Below are 18,908 nucleotides of genomic sequence, written 5' to 3' on the forward strand. Positions count from 1 at the left end.
TAATGGACACAAAATCATTTGGACAAAAGAGTTTATGTGCCTATTTAAAACCAACATAATGAAACTCATGTTAAACTGTAACCCTTGTGAACATAATCTGAATAATAAAATGTATATGAAAAGAAAAATATATGTATACTAGTACAAATTTAAAATAATAGAAAATTGTGAAAATCTTTTTAGGATGGGATAATTAGCATCTCTCTTGTCTATTTGGAACAAATTAATTTTAAATTCATTAAATAAAAGAAATGAAAAATGAAACCAAAGTTGATTTCATATACACCTTCAAATGTTGGCTTTACAAAAACAAATACCTAGGACCCAAAACATATCTAAGATCTGTAAAGATATCTACAGTGAAAGTAAAGCTACAAAATAACAAATTGGGCAGGAACCAGCAAATGAAAAGTTAACCTGTGTTCAGTTTGGCAGAATTAAAACTCTGAAGGGGCTATATTCCCAAAAGCACACTATAGATTCAATGTTATTCCACTAAAAAGTACAGTACACTTGTTTGCAGAAATACAAAAATTAAGACCAAGCCAAAAACCAATGGTGAACTCTGATAACCCTTGTTGAGAATCAGAATAGTCTTCTTTTAATCCAGGCTGGAAATCAAAAGATGATGGGATTTCTTAACAGAGCTGGAGCACAAACCCATGGAAATGCATTACCTTAGCAGAGAAACAATGAACACACTTACATAAAATCTGTCAGTGTAACAAATGTGAAAGGTTTCATGTGGACAGGACATTAGGGCCATCTACATCTCTAAACTTTCCCGTTAGCTGTGGGTGGAACCAGAGCTCAGCAGCAGAAAATATTGGCTAAATGCAAAATATACTGAATTGGTGGTTGGCTTGGATGAAGGAAAAACCACAAGCTTCATAGAACTGTATGAGGCAAGAGGTCAAGGGCTCAGACTTCTAAAACTTTCATTGAAGATTGTATTGATCACCTATGCTGGAAAATGGGGTCTAAGAGATTGAATGCTAGAGTGACATCTTATCAAATGCCACATACTAGATTAAAATGTCACTCCCAAGAAATAGACAGAACTGTGATATCTTTAAAATCAAATAAATAAGTTAAATCCATTCAGCAAAGTAGTCTAAACACAGCAACCACTAATCTGAGGAAGAAGCCAGGGAAACCATCAAAGTCCAAATTGTACCTAATATAAAGTATCTTAAGTACCTAGGAATAAATGTAACCAAGAAGAGAAAGAGATCTACCTAAAACCATTAGTGATTGAAGAAAGTAGGAGACATAAGAAAAATAAACTTCATTGGTCATAGATTGAGAAAAAGAATATTGTGAATATACCCATATCATTCAAAATGATCAATATTTTCAAAGCAATCCTTATTAACATCTCAAAATCATTCACCATTGAAACAGAAAATTCCATCCTAAAGCTCATAAAGAAGCACAAAGATCGCCCAAAGCCAATGCCATCTTTTTTTATTGTGAAAATATTGTACAGAGATGCTACAATTACATGGGGAAGATAATGAGTACATTTCTTATCAAGCATTGTATCCTCCTCCTTTGTTTCCTGTTCCCATCCTTTCCCTTCCTCCCCCGGCCCACTCACCCAATCCTACTCCCCCTCCCAATCCCAGCAAAGTTGTAAAGTTAATTTTGACATAACGACTTGTACATCTCATTGTTGCAATTGGTCCACCTGTATCCCTATTTAAACGATTTGTTTTTTCCCTTCCCTCCATAAATTATACCAACACCAAATACAATGAAAGCTGGGGTTATACCGTGGGGGAGGGACATACCAAGCAACAAATTAATACCAAAGCCATCTTAAGAAAAAAAGAATTGTGCAGGAGGTATTCCAACACCAGACTTCAATTTGTACTACAGATCCCTAGTCTCAAATTCAGTATTGTGCTTGCAAATCTCAGACATGAAGAGCAACGAAACAAATGAGATGACCTCAGCATGAATTTGACAAGGGAACCCACCACACACACACACACACACACACACACACACACACACACACACACACTCACACACACATACATACACGCATACGCACACGCACAAATACACGCAGGGGATGAATCACTGGATTAAAGTCTAAAAACTGGATCTACACATGCAGAAGATGGAAAATAGGTCACTCTCTCTTTCCACCTGAATTAATGAAATGTCAAGTGGAGCAAAGAGTTTATTACACTTATTTTTTGTTATATTAAATAACTGTACAAGGAGCTTTCAATTTGTTTTTTTTTGTTTTTTTAATTTTTATTTTTTGTGAACATACTGTACAGAGGGGTTACAATTACATGGGCAAGATAATGAGTACATTTCTTATCAAGCATTGCAGCCTCCTCCTTTGTTTACCCTACACATTCCTTCCCAGCCTCCCCCTGCCCCCTCACCCAACTCCCCACCCCCACCAAAGTTGTAAAGTTCCATTTCGACATGACAACTTCTACTTCTCATAGTTGCAACGGGTCCACCTGTATCCTTATTTAAACGACTTGTTTTCCACATATCCTCCACAAATTATACCGACATCAAATATAGTGAAAGCAGGGGTTATACTATGGGGGAGGGACATACAAAGCAAAAAAGAAATAATCTTATAAATGCGTTAGAGACAAATGCATGAAAGAAAAAACATTTAAATACATATCTAAGGGTTCATTTTCCTAACATCACATTATCTGACCTTTTCTGCTTGACTCATGCATATACTAGTTATTGAAAAAATGTTTCTTTGGGCTTGGCTAACTTCACTTGATATAATTTTTTCCAACCTTTCCATTTCCTAACCAATGGGGCAATGTCATTCTTTCTGATGGAGGCATAGAATTCCATTGTGTATATATACCACTTTTTCTTGATCCATTCATCTACTGAGGGGCATCTGGGTTGGTTCCATATCTTAGCTATGGTAAATAATGCTGCAATAAACGTCCTCGTGCTGGTAGCTTTAGTGTGGTCTTGTTTGTAAACATTTGTATAATTGTCTAAAAGTGGGAACGTTGGGTCATAGGGGAGCTCTATGTGAAGTCTGTTGAGGAACCTCCACACTGCTTTCCAATGTGGTTGAACAAGTTTACACTCCCACCAACAATGAAGTAAGGTTTCCTTCTGTCCACATCCCCTCCAGCATCTGTTGTTAGAGTTCTTGATTATAGCCATTCTAACTGGGGTGAGGTGGTATCTCAATGTTGTTTTGATTTGCATTTCTTTTATGGCTTGGGAGCTTGAGCATTTCTTCATGTGTCTATTGGCCATCTTTCTTTCTTCTTCAGAGAGGTTTCTCTTCAAGTCTTTAGCCCACTTATTTATTGGGCAGTTGTTTGTTTGAGGATTTGTTGTTGGGGGATGAAATTTTTTGAGTTCCAAGTATATTTTAGATATGAGACCCTTGTCCGTTGTATGGCTAGTGAAGATCTTCTCCCAATCCGTGGGCTTTCTATTGATCTTGCTAGCTATGTCCTTTGCCATGCAGAAGCTATGCAACTTCATGCAATCCCATTTGTCCAACCTTTCTTTGATTTGTTGTGTTTCAGGGCCTCTATTCAGAAAATTTCGGCCTGAGCCAAGGAGACCTAGGGTTTCTCCTATTCCATCCTGTAATGTTTTCAGAGTGTCTGCTTTGACTCCGAGATCTTCGATCATTTGGAGTTGATTCTGGTGCAGGGTGATATATAAGGATCTAGCTTTAGTTTTCTACAAGTAGTTCACCAATTTTGCCAGCACCATTTACTGAAGAGGCTGTCTTTCTTCCATTCTATTATTTTAGCTCCCTTATCGAAGATTAGATGGCTATAGGTCTGTAGGTTCATTTCTGGGTTTTCAATTCTATTCCATTGGTCCTGAGGTCTGTTCTTATGCCAGTACCAAGCTGTTTTGATTACTATGGCTTTATAGTAGAGTTTCTAATTTGGTATTGATATTCCACCAGCAGTGTTCTTTCCATTGAGGAGCGTTTTTGCCATTCGGGGTCTTTTATTGTTCCATATGAATTTTTGGATTGCCTCTTCTATTCCCTTGAAGAATGAGGTTGGAGTTTTGATAGGTATCGCATGAATTTGAAGATAGCCTTGGGAAGTATTGCCATTTTTATGAGGTTAATCTTTCCAATCCAGGAACATGGGAGTTTTTCCCATTTTCTAAATTCTGTTTTGATTTCCTTTTTCAAGATTTTAAAGTTTTCATCACAGAGGTCCTTTACTTCTTTGGTTAAGTTAATTCCTAGGTATTTTATTTTTTGAGGGGCTACTACAAAGGGAGTTACTTTCCTAATTTCAGCCACACTTTTCTCATTGTTGGCATACAGAAAAGCCATTGATTTTGGGGGGTTAATTTTATACCCTGCTACTTTGCCAAAGTTTTGAATCAGCTTGAGTAATTTGGGAATGGAGTCTATGGGATTGTTTAAATACAATATCATGTCATCTGCAAAGAGGGAGAGTTTTATTTCTTCTTTCCCTATTTGGATCCTCTTTATGTTTGCATCTTGTGGTATTGCTGTAGGTATGCATTCTAATACTAGATTGAAGAGAAGTGGAGAGAGTGGACATCCTTGTCTTGTTCCTGAGTTAAGAGGAAATGGCTTTAGTTTTTCACCATTAAGTATAATGCTGGCTGTAGGTTTGTCATATAAAGCCTTTATTGTATTGAGGAATGTTCCATGGATTTCTAATTTTTCCAAAACCTTCATCATAAAGGGGTGTTGGATCTTGTCAAATGCTTTTTCTGCATCTATTGAGATAACAATGTGGTTCTTATCCTTGAGGAGCTTTCAATTTGTTGTGTCTATTTATGTATAACCTGATCAGGTCACCCCCCTTACAGTTAGCTGCCAGGAAGAATGAAATTGTGTCATTTGAAGGACAATGAATAGATCCACAAAGCCTCATTTCCAGTCAGGGGCAAGCTCAGAAAGACAAAAGACACAAGTTTTGGGTAATATTGTATAACTAGACTTAAACATAAACATAAGTACATACTGTGAATACACAGAACTTGCTTGTAATCATTGGACAATTTGAAGGAGATATGGGGAAGAGAGAAAAAAATAATATCCAACTACATCATATATATGCATTGATATGGGATAACTCTGTGAGAGCAGGAGGGTAGAAGAGATGAGAAAAGAGACTAACATATGAGTCTAGTAAAAGTATAACATATGCATGATATAACATATCATGTTACATATAACATATCACAGGTAGACCTCTTTTCACAGTTATTGTACATTTCAAATGACTGTTATGTGTGTAACTGAGGAGCTGTCACTTGGAGGTAATAGATGGAGGGAGGACGATGAATGTAGATGGTGAAGGTGACTGACCAAGGACAAAATGCACATAGGGGAAATAGAGTCAAGAAGCCTGTTGAAATTGTTTTGGGAAGGAGGAAAATGGATGAGCATTATGGAGGATGTGAGTCTGATTGGGGCAAATTTACACACATATGTAAATCTCCAAATGATACCTTCTAGTACAACTAATATATGTTATTAAGATGTTTTAAAGTTATGGATAAAATCTTATTATATTAAGTACTACAAATACTTGGAGATAAGTGGTAAACTCATTAGAAAGTGTTTTTTGGAACCACAAGAGTTTTCATGGTCATATTCAATTTACATAAAAATTGAGCAGAAAATAAATAAGTTCCTGAGATTCCCACATTCCTCACCTGTGCCATTTCGCTAATAACATGTTGCATTATTGAGACACATCACACAGTGTATGAGGCAAAATAACAAGCCATTATGCTGTCCAGTACATTACTTACCTTTTAATTCATTTTCTGCTTCACATTGTATGATTGTGGATACGCATGTCATAGACTGCATCTGACACTACAGCCTTGTTCAGACATTTCACAGCCCTGAAATGTCTCTGCTCTCTGTTTTCCTCATGGATTCTGCACCCAATATATTGTGACCAGAAGGAAATATGGAGTTGTTTTTATGCTATTAGGTTGTGGAGAGGGAGAAGTATTTCCTGTCATCTGATTCATACAAATAGACACTTCCAATGTACCAATGCTTCATGATAATATTTTGACCTATATAGTCATCATGTCTAGTAAAATTACAAGAATTAAAGAAGGCCAATGTTTGAATGCAAATGGGCAACTCAATTTCTGCACAGACCTTTAGTTAGTGACGTATAATTGCTGAGTTTAGCACTATCCATGATTTCCTAGATAATCGAAAATAGCTTCTGCACATGGAATTGTTACTAAAACTTCCTGGGCCCAACCAGGAAGTAGCTACCGTAGACAATGCATGTGTGAAGTGTCCCTGTGCTATATCTGTGAAGGTGTGTCATCCTGTGACTTTGGATGAGCTCAGTGGTTTGATCTTTTTGTGATTATTTCATGGTTCCCTCAACATTGCGCTCCAATATAATCCCAATGTACACCCTTCCTACCCACCGTCCCAAATGTCTTTCAAGAAGGAACTTTCTTGACACAGACTTAGGTTGTAATTTCACAAAAGCATTTCATCCCTCACAATCTGTGGGCCTAGATGAAATCACAGGACCTGGGCCAGAGGGAATGATCTACAAATACATTTCCTACTTATGTTTTCCTCTTATCTGATGAAAGGCCCCAGGACTCAGAGTTTTCCACATTGCTATAGAGCCTGAAGGAGGCTGAAGAAAGAACCTGGGCTTGAGTGGCCAGCCTTATCAATAAAAAGACACATATGCACGAGCACACAAACAGAAAATATGAGTACAGACCTGCCTGAAACCACAAGCTCCACTTCCAAACAGGATGCCAGATTGGCAGTGGCTTCAGTGATGATCTCTTTCGTTTTCACATTTTTTTCACATTGAGCTTCTCTTCTTGTCAGTTCCCTTCCACTGCTAGCTACTTTTCTACAATAAAGCACCAGGCACACATGGATGCAGATGTGCTGGGGTTTGCTCTCTCTAAACAATGGGAACAGATCACAGTAATGGTAATGCTTCTAACCATGAAGAGATCATGCTGCAAGTAACTCATTTTTTCCACTTTTTGTTTTCATAATGGACAATGGCTCAGAAACATCTTTGCAGATCTGTAAGCTCTCCACTTGACTCTAGTACCCTATTGCCTCCATGCTTGCTGTTATTGCAAAAGATGAAGTGATGTTATAACAAATAACATGAGTCAATGCGTGAATTCCACACAAAGAGGCTGTAGACACTTCCTTTTCTACAGACCAGTATTCCGTTGTTTCCTTTAATATTTATGAGATGATTTTTATGTTGACAACATCTACTGAAAACAAAATTCTTACTGTAGAGGTGCAGTAGTGATTCAAACTAAGCACTATGTCCTTATTTCATGACAGGTTTACTGAATGACGCAGGAGGTGCCAGCAGGAATTGCAAGTCAGAAACCACATCTTCCTTATGAGAGAATTTTACTTGCTTAAAATGAGAACTGTTTTACTCTTGCATATAGCACAACCTCAAGTTTTGTTTGGCAACACAGATAGATAGATAGATATAGATATCTATATCTGAGGATGGTTGTTTCAAGCCAGCCCAGGAAGTAAAGTCCTAGAGTCCAAGAGACTCTTTTCTCCAATGAATCACTAGCAAACCAGAAGTGGCACTCTGGTTTAAAGTGCTACAGCAGTAGCTTTGATAAAAAAAAAAAAAGCTCAGGAACACTGACTGCTCAGTCTCTGATTTGAAACCCCACCACCAACAACAACAAATATGCAACATAGAACTATCCTGATATTTAGCAATTCCACTCTTGGGTATTTACCCAATAGATTACAACCAGAATACAATAATGCTACCAGCACAACAATGTTCATGGAATTAGTACTCAGACTAGAGCCAAGGTCTAGAATCTACCCAGAAGCCCTTCAGTGGATAAAGGGATCAAGAAAATGTGGTATGTATACACAATGGATTAATCTGGGAAAATGTACATTAAGTGAAGTAAGTCAGGCCCAGAGAAACAAAGGATGAATGATTGCCTTTATGTATGGAAGCTAGAATTCATTTATAAAGGAAAAGCATGGGTGGTACACAAGTGTATGCAAATGTATTAAGTGAAATACAGTGTATTCAAGGGAGAACTCAAATAATGTAATTCCTTAGAAAGGTAAAGTCAACTTTCTGCAAAATAAAACACCAGAAAACAGGTACTCAAAAGGGATGATATCAAGTCAGGGGAAAGGGGTGGACAAATGAACCAGAGGGGAGGAGAATGCAGACATATATACAACATATATCCTACAAAATGAAAAGATTTAAGAGGTAGGTAGGGGAGGGATGAGTGAAGTGTTGAAAGGAGTAACATTGATCTCTCTCCTCTCTCTCTCTCTCTCTCTCTCTCTCTCTCTCTATATATATATATATATATATATATTATATATATATATATGTGTGTGTGTGTATGTAGTATTCATTACGTGCTTTATTTAATGGTACTATTCTGTAGAATGTCTTAAAGATAATTTAAAATTAAAAAATAAAAAGTAAAAGAAATAAGTATTTTGATGTGTCCATATATGTATACAATGTATTCCTTTTAAACACATTCCCAATAACACCCATTAGCACCATCCCTTTCTACAGATTTTATTATTTCATTTTCATAAATGTACATTATGTATGTTGATCATGTTCAAGTCATTAAATCTCCATTGAATTTCTGCCTCCACCCCAAGATATGACCTGTATTTTATCCCTTACTTTCATTTTTGTAGATCATTTTTGTGCCCTTACTAGGGCTTCCACTCAGGGCCTGAGGATATTCCTCAGATCCTTTCTGGAGTGTGCAGATAATTTTTGTACATTTTTTTATTGTAAAAATGCTGTATAGAGGGGTTACAGTTACATGAGCAAGATAATGGGTATATTTCCTATTGAGCATTGTTGCCTCCTCCTTTGTTTTCCCCCTAGCATCCCTTCCCTCCCACCTCCACAACTACCCACACTCTCCTCCCCTGCTGAAGTTGTAAAGTTTGTTTTCAACACACTGTTTCATATACTTCATTGTTACAATGGGTCAACCTATATCCTTACTTAAGCCTTTTGTTTTTACCCTTCCCCTGGAAACATCACCACAGAAACCACCAAGATTCACAACATTATAAGGGAATATTTCTCAAACCTTTTTGCTAATAAGTTTGAGAATTTGGAAGAAATGGACAGTTTCCAAGCAAATATCGACATGTTAAAACTAAACCAAGATGAGTTAAACCAACTTAACAGACCCATATCAAGCATTGAAATAGAAACAATTATAAGAGACCTCCCATCTAAGTAAATTCCAAAACCATATGGATTCACAGCGGAATTCTACAGGGCCTTCAAAGCAGAACTCCCGCCAATACTCCTTCAACTCTTCAATGAAATTGAAAGAGAAAGTACACTACCAAACTCTTTCTATGAAGCCATTGTAACCTTCATCCCAAAACCAGGCAGGGACTCATCAAAGAAAGAACTATAGACCCATTTCTTTGATGAACATTGATGCAAAACTTCTCAACAAAATTTTGGCCAATCGACTTCAACAACTCATCAAAAAAATCATACACCATTATCAAGCAGGATTAATTTCAAGGATGCAAAGCTGGTTCAATATATGCAAATCAATTAATATAATTCTTTACATCAACAAGAGCAAGGATAAGAACCACATGATTATCTCAATAGATGCAGATAAAGCATTTGACAAGATCCAACACCCCTTTATGATGAAGGCTCTGGAAAAAGCAGAAATCCATGGAACATTCCTCAATATAATAAAGGCCAGCACTATACTTAATGGCCAAAAACTAAATCCATTTCCTCTAAATTTAGGAATGGGACAAGATGTCCACTTTCTCCACTTCTTTTCAATTTAGTATTAGAATGCTTTGCTACAGCAATAAGACAAGATACAAAAATAAAGGGGATCCAAATAGGGAAAGATGAAGTAAAACTCTCCCTCTTTGCAGAGGCAGATGCCATGATCTTTATTTAAAGAATCCCATGGACTCCACTTCCAAATTACTCGAGCTGATTCAAACTTTGGCAAAGTAGCAGGGTATAAAATTAACCCGCAAAAATCAATGGCTTTTCTGTATTCCAATGATGAGAAGAGCGTGGTTGAAATCAGGAAAGCAACTTCCTTTGTAATAGCCCCACAAAAAATAAAATACCTAAGAGTGTGCAGATTTTTTCATTCTAATGCTTTCTTGAGGACCATGATAGGTGGCTACTGTAGAATGAGCCATATCTCCAGCTCTTCTTTGCACTGAGTATTTCTGCGATAATATCTTGTTTTTGTTATATGCCCAAGCCTGGGGTCTACTCTTTTTACTGATGTTTGTTGTCACAGCTGCAATGACAGGCATATGCCTCACTATCTAGCTTCTTCTATTTACAAAGAATCTTAAGATATTGTTTTAGCATGGGCTGGCTTGGAACCACAACCTCTTGATCTCAGCCATCCTTCTCAGCACATTCACACCCACATATATCCCCCCACACATAAATAGCTTGAATACAAAGCATGTACCATCTCACCAAACTATTGGTGAAGATGATCTCATAAAAATTGTTCCTCAGCTGTCTGTGAGTTGTGATCCCAATCTCAGTGAGCACTTTGCACTACCAGTCATGAACTTCCAGAAATGGCTTAGTTCTTTAGTGTGATGAATACAGAACCCAGGACTGAAAGTGAGTCACACACCAGGCAGTATTTATTCATCACATTTTGCTTTTCTTTATTAAGCTATTGCAGTACCACTTAGAAAATCATTACCTATGTCTCTTTCTTAAAACATTTCCCTTATGTATTTATCTGGTAGCTTTGCATTTAAAGCTTTTGAATGGAGGACTTTAATGGAATGACAAGGAACTATTTCCAGTCTTCCACAAGTGGCAATACAGTTCTACAACCAAAATTTGTTATGGAAGCAATCATGTAGACTATATGTAATTGGCAATTTTGCCTAGAATCAGTTGACTGTAGTTATGTGAGATTATTCTGGATCATCTATTGTGTTTACTGGTTTCCATATGTTCTTGGCACCAGTGTCAATGTGACTTGTTTCAGTGGTTGTGTAGTATAATTTGACATGAGGTTTGCCATATTTCTATCATTGGGCATTTTGCTCATTAATTTTGTGAATCCAAATTAATTTTAAGAGATTTTTCTACTTTTGTGAAGGACAAAGTTTGAATTTTGATTGGGATTGAATCTATGAGTGTCTTTGTAAATCTGGCATTTACACAATATTCATTCTCATCCATGAAAATGGGAGGTTTTCCAGTTACTCTTTTCTACACCCTGTTTTTCAAGACTTATAGAGCACTTCAATGTATTAGGTTCAATTTTCCCTAGATGTCTTTGGAGGCTGTGACAAATGGGTTGTTAAAGGGGCATCTTTCTTCATCATTGAGTTTGTCTTGGTGTAAAGCCTTCTGCTGCCATCTTTAGGGTGTTTAAACTAAGATTATTTGCAGACAGAATGCTTGGCATCCTGTCTGTATGTGAGGTGTATGTATGTGTGCCTCTGTGTGTGTATGTGTGCATCTGCATGATGATGCCTATATATCAGGCTGAGGCTAGAACTCAGGGCTTGGGCCCTGTTCTTGAGCTTTTGTGATCAAGGATAATACTCTCACTTGGTTCACAACCCTGTTCCTGGCTTTTTGGGGACTTAATAAGATACTCACAGACTTTCCCCATTGGGATGGTTTGAAACCACAATTCTCAGGCCTTAGCATTTTGAATATCTAAGGATACAGGCATAAGCCACTGACACCCAGCTTGTACCTAGTTTTTCTGCAAAACTCAAGATGATCATTTGATTTTCCCCCAAAATCTATCTCTGTACTGAATTATGTGTACTGTTGGTTTCAGTAGCATCATTGATTCCTAAGGCAATAGCAAATGGGTGCATTTGTGGGGGCCTCAGCACATGGAATTCTTATTGAACACAGCCTATATCATCCACCAACATTCTATGGCTCTTATGGAGATTGTGTGAATGAATTGACCCACTGAGTATGATGCCATCATAACTTTAGTTGACATGTCACAGGCATGGACTTTTTGTGGACATTTCACCATGCACAGGACATAGCATCCTCTGAGGCAATTCAGTTGCATCATCCCAGATGCTTTCATGAAAATAGTTTCTTGACACAGCTGACTGACAAACTACATCCTGAATAACTCTATTTCTGGGACCTCACTACCTGTGGTCTTGGATGTAGCCATAACACCTGTGGTGAAGCAGTCAAACCTGCAAACATGTTTTGCAACTCATGTTTGTCTCTCGGATAAAGGCCACAGGTGAACAGCCACAGCAAATAATTTTACAAATTACTTCTGGGCACTCACAAGAGGCTTTGATGATAAGTGAGTTATAGTGTAGAACTCTGTCAGAAAAAAGACACATAGACACATACAAAAAGAAATATGAAGATATCTGAAACTCTGGGCCTTACTTCCAGACAGAATTTCAGTGTGGCAGAGGCTTCAGGGATGTACCTATTGACTTTCACACCCCTTCTTCTTCTTCAGCTTCCCCTTCTTGTCAGGTCTTCGGCTGGCACTAGCTGCTTTTCTACTATGAAGCACCGAGCACACATGGGTGGAGATATGATGGTCAGTGGCCTTTTCCCTCTCTACACTTTGGGAATGGATCATAGAAGCATCCAAGCTTCCCAGCAAGAAGAGAACTCAATGTAAGTAACTCAATATGTTATTCCCATTTACTGTTCTCTTCTGAGAATGGGTGATGGCTGAGGGAACTCTGGGTGCACATATCAATGTTCTCTATCTGCTCTACACTGACCTTCATCCCTACTGCACCAGGAACAGCTCAGTTTCACTGTTTTATCTTACATGTACTGTTGAGTGATGTTCTGCCTGCTAGTAGGACAGGATTCTATTTCCTCCCATACAGATTCTGCATTCCAGGTCAGTAAGTTCTTCACTTCACTCGTGGATGTCTCTATTTATTCTTTTTCTCCTTTTCTGTAATGTTGTTACAATCAAGCTGAGACACTGGTAAATTTTGTACTAAAAGGCTGCAGCCACATCTATTGCTTCCCTAGGCCACTAGTCTGAGAAATTTTTAACATCTATCTTTCCAGAAGGTTGATAAAATTTTATTGTAGGCTGGTGTCTCATGACTGTAATCCTAACTACTCATGGGGCTGATATGTGAGGCTCAAGGTTTGAAGACAGCCCAGGCACAAAAATTGGTGAAATTTTCTCTCCAATTAACCAGCCACAAGCTGGGAGCAAAGCTGTGCTCAAGTGACCATGTGCTAGCCTTGAGCAGTATGTACACACTGATATAAAAATATATGGTCTACATTGATGTTTCACACATGAATGCCAAGTTTCAAAATACCACCCTTTGCAATGGGTGTCTTTCTAGGCCATGAATTATTTGGCAACTTTTCCAAGAATCAGATAAATTTTTGGTCTTATATTTCTTTGATTAAGGTGTCTGTTTTTATCAGATTTTTTTCTGTGTATATGCCTTTGCAGAATAAGAGAAAAAAAACAGGTATGGGATATTTTCATGTTGTTCTTGTGTCTTAAGATAGCTCTGACTAATTAAGGACTGCTCTTTTATAATTTTTCACTTTGCCTTTTCTATTTCTGTGAAGAAAATAATAGGATTTAAGATGGACATTACACTGAATCTGTAGATGGTTTTTCAGTAATACAGCTAATTTTACCATACTGATTCTGGCATCCAGAATAATGGGAGGTTTTTTATGTTAATATGTATATTTGTGTTGTTTTCCCTTTTGATGTTTCACGATTTTTATTTCAGTCTTATCACCCTGTTGCTTTTTTTTTTTGGGGGGGGTCTGGTCGTGGGGTCTGAACTCTGGGCCTGGACACTGTCCCTCAGCTCTTCAAGGCTAACGCTCTACCACTTGAGCCACAGCACCATTTCTGGCTTTTTTCTTTTTGCTTATGTAGTGCTGAGGAATCAAACCCAGGGCCTCATGCATGCAAGGCAAGCGCTGTACCACTGAGCCACCTTCCCAGCCCACCCTGTTGCTTTTGTAGAACCTCCTTTTTGTTTAATTGATTATTGTTTTATGCTCTATTTGTTCTTATGCTCTATTTTTTCTTCTACTTTTTCTTCTAGTTGGTTATTTCATTCCTTCTAGTAATTTTGCATTTATTTTTGTAGTTCCTTGAGATGCAGCATAGGTTCTTTAGTATACCATCTCTACTCCTTATTTCAGCAATTTTGTTACAGTTTCATTTCATTGCTCTTTTTCTATATCTATAGATTCTGATATTATTTTCATTTTTATTTCTTCCAAAAATTAGTTTATTTCTTGAAATTTGCCTTGAAAAACAGGTCATTTAATCATTTATTAATCATTTAATTAAATTGAATACTCTTGATTAAATTAAAAGATTTATTGATGGTTAAAACTAATTCATCTCATTTCCATGTTATGGACATATTTTCAGTATTTTCCTTGTTAGTTTCTAGACTTACTACAGTGTGATCTGCAGGTGTGCTCAATATACTTTCAATACTGTTTAAATCAGGCTGTTTTGTGTCCTACCTCATGATCTCTCCTGGAGAACTCTCATTGTGTTGATCAGAGATGGTTTATTCACTCATTGGGTGAAATGTTCTGTAAGTAGATGTGAGGCTCATCTAATCAAGGGTGAAATTTAATACTGATTCCTCCTTGTTGATTTTGTCTGGATGGTCTCTCCAGAAAAGCTATCGTTGTATTGATGACTCAAAATCTGCTTATGTAGAGTTAAGTGCTTGGATAATGTGTTAATATAAATTTACAATTGTTATGTCATCATGTTGATTGCTACATCATTGCATTACAAACTTGTTCACTTAATTGCTTTGATTAAGGTATATTTGATGTGATATGTTATGGATACTTATGTTTTTTTCTGGGTTGATTTTGTCCTTAGTTATTTGGCCAAATTTTGGTATCTATTGTATTAGCTATAGTAGAAGAGGAGATTTGGGGGTTCCTTAATTACATGATCATGTCATCTGTAAAAAGGGATGATTTTATTTCTTCCTTACCTATTTGGATCCCCTAAATGTTTTTGTTTTCTCATACTGCTCTTGTTAGGAATTCCAATACTATGATGAGGTGGAATGGAGACAGTGGACATCCTTGCTTGGTTCCTGAATATAGGGGATAATTATTAAGCAGAAAGCTGGCTATAGGTTGTCATGTACAGCCTTTAGGTGCTCCAGAGCTTTTATAATAAAGGGGTATGGATCTTGTTGAAGTATCAATCAAAATGATAATGTGGTTCTTGCCCTTGTTTCTGTTGATGTGATATAATATGTTGACTCAGTTATGTTAAACCAGATTTGCTCATCTGGGATGAATACCATTTGATCATAGTGTATGATTTTCTTCATCAGTTGTAGTATTCTATTTGCCAATATTTTGTTGAAAAGTGATACATCAATGTTCATCAAGCAGAAAGATTTTGCCAAGTGGCCTTAAGTTGTTTGGAGAATGAGTAGTGTTTTCTCCCTTTCTATTTCATTGAAGAGTTTGAGGAGTGTTGGTGGTAATTCTCCTTTCTAAGTCTTTTAGAATTCTGCTCTAAAGCCATCAGATCCTGAGCTTTTCCTGGAAGAAATGTCTCTTATTGCCAGTGCAATTTCATTCCTTGTGATGAGTCTGTTTAATTTCTTTATTTGTTTTTGTTTATTATTATGATTATACAGTTGATATAGAGGGATTACAGTAACATGAATCACGTTGTAAGTAATGAGTGCAAATTATTTTTGAATCATGTCTGTATTCATCACTCTATACTAGTCTTTCCTTCCCACCCCACTCACCAGATATCCAGTTCATTTTCCACATAGTACCTAGTGAATATCACTGTTTACTTGTTCGTGCATGTTCCACCTTTTATGTGTCCTCCCATACCCTCCCAAATACAATCTACCTAAAAACAGAGATAAGGAGAAAAAAAACAACAATAATGGAAAATAAAAACTATTGTTTTCTTTTCTTTGAGTTCATTTCATAGGATATTATTTTATATAGTCATCTTCACATAACTATTGAGCCTTTGTCCACCACTCCTACGCATAACCTCCTTTCGCTTCTGTAGATTAATGTCTAAATTCCTATATGTTATCATGTCCTAGTGTGTATGCATATATATAATATTTATTCATTTATTTTAGTCATTCATTGGGTTTACTTATAGATTTGTAGGAACATTTTTGTTATAACAAATGAGGGAAACAATGTAACCCGTATTTCTTTGGTTCGGGCTACTTAGCTTCATATAATTTTTTCCAAGTGTTTTCCATTTCCTTACAAATGTTACAATATCATTCTTCTTGACCAATGAGTAGAATCCATTGTGTATATGTACTACATTTTCTTATTTCATTCATCCACTGAGGGATATCTAGGTTGATTCTGTACCATGGCCATGGTAAACAGTGCTGAAAGAAACATGGTTTTGCTTGGGGCTATAATGTGTTCTTTTTGTGGTCCACTGGATAAATTCCAAAAAATGGGAATGATGGGTCATAGGGAATATCTACATTTATCTTTTAAGGAACCTCCATACTGCTTTCCAGAGTGTTTGAACAAGATTATATTCCCACCAAAAGTGGAAATGGGGTTCCTTTGGGCCACATCCCTGCCAGCATCTGTTACTATTAGTTTTCCTGATAATGGTTATTCTAACTGGAGTTTGGTAGATTTTCAATGTTACTTTGTTTAACATTTCTTTTCTTATTTTTATTTTAGAGTGAGATGATGTACAAAGGTGTTACAGTACATAATTAAGATAATGAGGCATTTCTTTTCACACAGTGATATCCCCTCTTTTATTTAACCCACCCCATATTCCCTCTCCTGACTTTCCTTCCCCCAAGCTGAAAGTTTTATTTCCATCTTAGTTTCTGCCGGGTATCGCTGTTGCGAAATACTTATATAAAAGACAAAGGGTACCAAAACCAGAAGCAGTGATGACAGAGAATAAACGAGAACAGGAAAATATGAAAGATAAAAGAAAACTTTCTTCAGGTGCCGAACACTTCTTCATTAATCCATTGGCCATTATTTTTCTTCCTCTGAGAAGTCTCCCTTTAAGTCTTTGGCTGTTTTATTGATTGCATTGTTGAGTTGTTGAGGGAGCGTATTTTTTGTTGCATTAAATTTTTCACTCTACATATATTTTAGATATGATGCCTTTGTCTGATGTGTAGCTAGACAGGATTTTCTATCATTTGGTGGGCTTTCTGTTTATCTCACTAGCTAGCCTCGCTATGCAGAAACTCTTCAGTTTGATACAGTCGCATTTACCCAGTCTTTCTTTGATTTGTTTTGATTTTGGATCTTTGTTTTGGAAGTTTTACACTGTGCCTAGAAGGCTTCAGTTTTCCCCTAGCCCTTCCTGTAATATTTTCACAGTCTCTGGACTTTCATTGAGGTCTTTGATCCATTTAGAGTTGATTCTGGTGCAAGGTGATATATACATACCTATCTTCCAATTTCTGCATATAGATACCCAATTTTGTCAGCACCTTTTGTGTAAGAGGCTGCCTTTCTTCAAAGCTGTGTTTTGAGCTCCCTTATCAAATATTAGATGTCTATATATTTGTGGGATTGTTTCAGTACCTTCATTCTGTTTCCTTGGATCTCAGCCTTATTCTTGTGCTATTACCAAGGTGTTTTTATTACTAAGGCCTTCTAATAAAGCTTTAACTTTGGTATTAATACTCCTCCACTGCTGTTCTTCCTTCTAAGGATTTTTAGTTATTCTGGATATTTTGTTATCCCATATGAATTTTTGGATTATTTTCTCTATTTCTTTAAAGAAATTTCTGGAATTTTGGTGGAATTTGTAAATTCCTCTAAACAGAACTGTCATTTTCACAATGTTAATTCTTCCAAACTAGAATCATAGTATGTTTGGCCATTTCCTTAAGGGTGCTTCAATTTCCATATAAGAGTTTTAACGTTTTCATAGTACAGACCTTTTCCATCTTTGTTTAAGTTATGTCCTAAGTATTTTCAAGACTATTACAAATGGAGTTTCTTTCCTAAATTAAGCATCACTCTTCTCATTGTTGACACACGGGATAGCTACTGTATTGTGGGTTAATTTTTATGCCCCACTACTTTGCCAAAGTTTTGAATCAACTCAAGTTGAAACTATAAGGAATCTTTAAATACAGGAACACATTGTCCTCAGAGAGGAATAGCTTTACTTCTTCTTTTCCTATTTGCATCCCCTTTATGTGTATTCTTAGCCTTATTTCTCTTTGTAGGATTTTTTGTACTATGTTCAAGAGGAGTGGCAGGAGTGGGTCTTGTCTTATTCCTGATTCTAGTGAAAATGGTTTAGAAGTTTCCCCATTAAGTATAATGCTGGCTCTAGGTTTTCCATATATAGCCTTTATTATATGAACTTTTTATCATAAAAGGTTATTGAATCTTGTCAAATCTTTTTCTTTCTTTCTTTCTTTCTTTCTTTCTTTCTTTCTTTCTTTCTTTCTTTCTTTCTTTCTTTCTTTCTTCCTTCCTTTCTTTCTTTCTTTCTTATTGTGAAAATACTGTACAGAGGGATTACAATTACATGGACAAGATAATGAGTACATTTCTTATCAAGCATTGTAGCCTCCTCCTTTGTGTCCCCTTCCCATCCCTTCCCAGCCTCCCCCTCCCACCCAATCCTCCCCCCCCCCCACCAAAGTTGTAAAGTTCGTTTCGACATGACAACTTGTACTTCTCATTGTTGCAACGGGTCCACCTGTATCCTTAAACGACTGGTTTTTCCCATTCCCCTCCACAAATTATACCGACATCAAATACAGTGAAAGCAGGGATTATACTGTGGGGGAGGGACATACAAAGCAACAAAGAAATAATCTTATAAAAGCATTAGAA

At 36.9% G+C, this 18,908-nt stretch overlaps 1 protein-coding gene across 1 annotated transcript in view; it reads left to right on the forward strand.

The window, feature by feature from the left end:
* Positions 1 to 6,945: 6,945 nt before the first annotated feature.
* Positions 6,946 to 18,908, forward strand: part of LOC138814264 (vomeronasal type-2 receptor 116-like) — a 29,210-nt gene continuing 17,247 nt past the window's right edge. The window contains exons 1-2 of the mRNA XM_070003268.1: positions 6,946 to 7,002; positions 12,535 to 12,698. Coding sequence (XP_069859369.1) covers positions 6,946 to 7,002; positions 12,535 to 12,698 — 221 coding nt within the window. The remainder of the gene's footprint in view (positions 7,003 to 12,534; positions 12,699 to 18,908) is intronic.

The sequence above is a fragment of the Dipodomys merriami genome, unplaced genomic scaffold (genome assembly GCF_024711535.1).
Source record: "Dipodomys merriami isolate MVZ:Mamm:240054 unplaced genomic scaffold, mDipMer1.0.p SCAF_6, whole genome shotgun sequence".
Lineage (NCBI taxonomy): Eukaryota > Metazoa > Chordata > Mammalia > Rodentia > Heteromyidae > Dipodomys > Dipodomys merriami.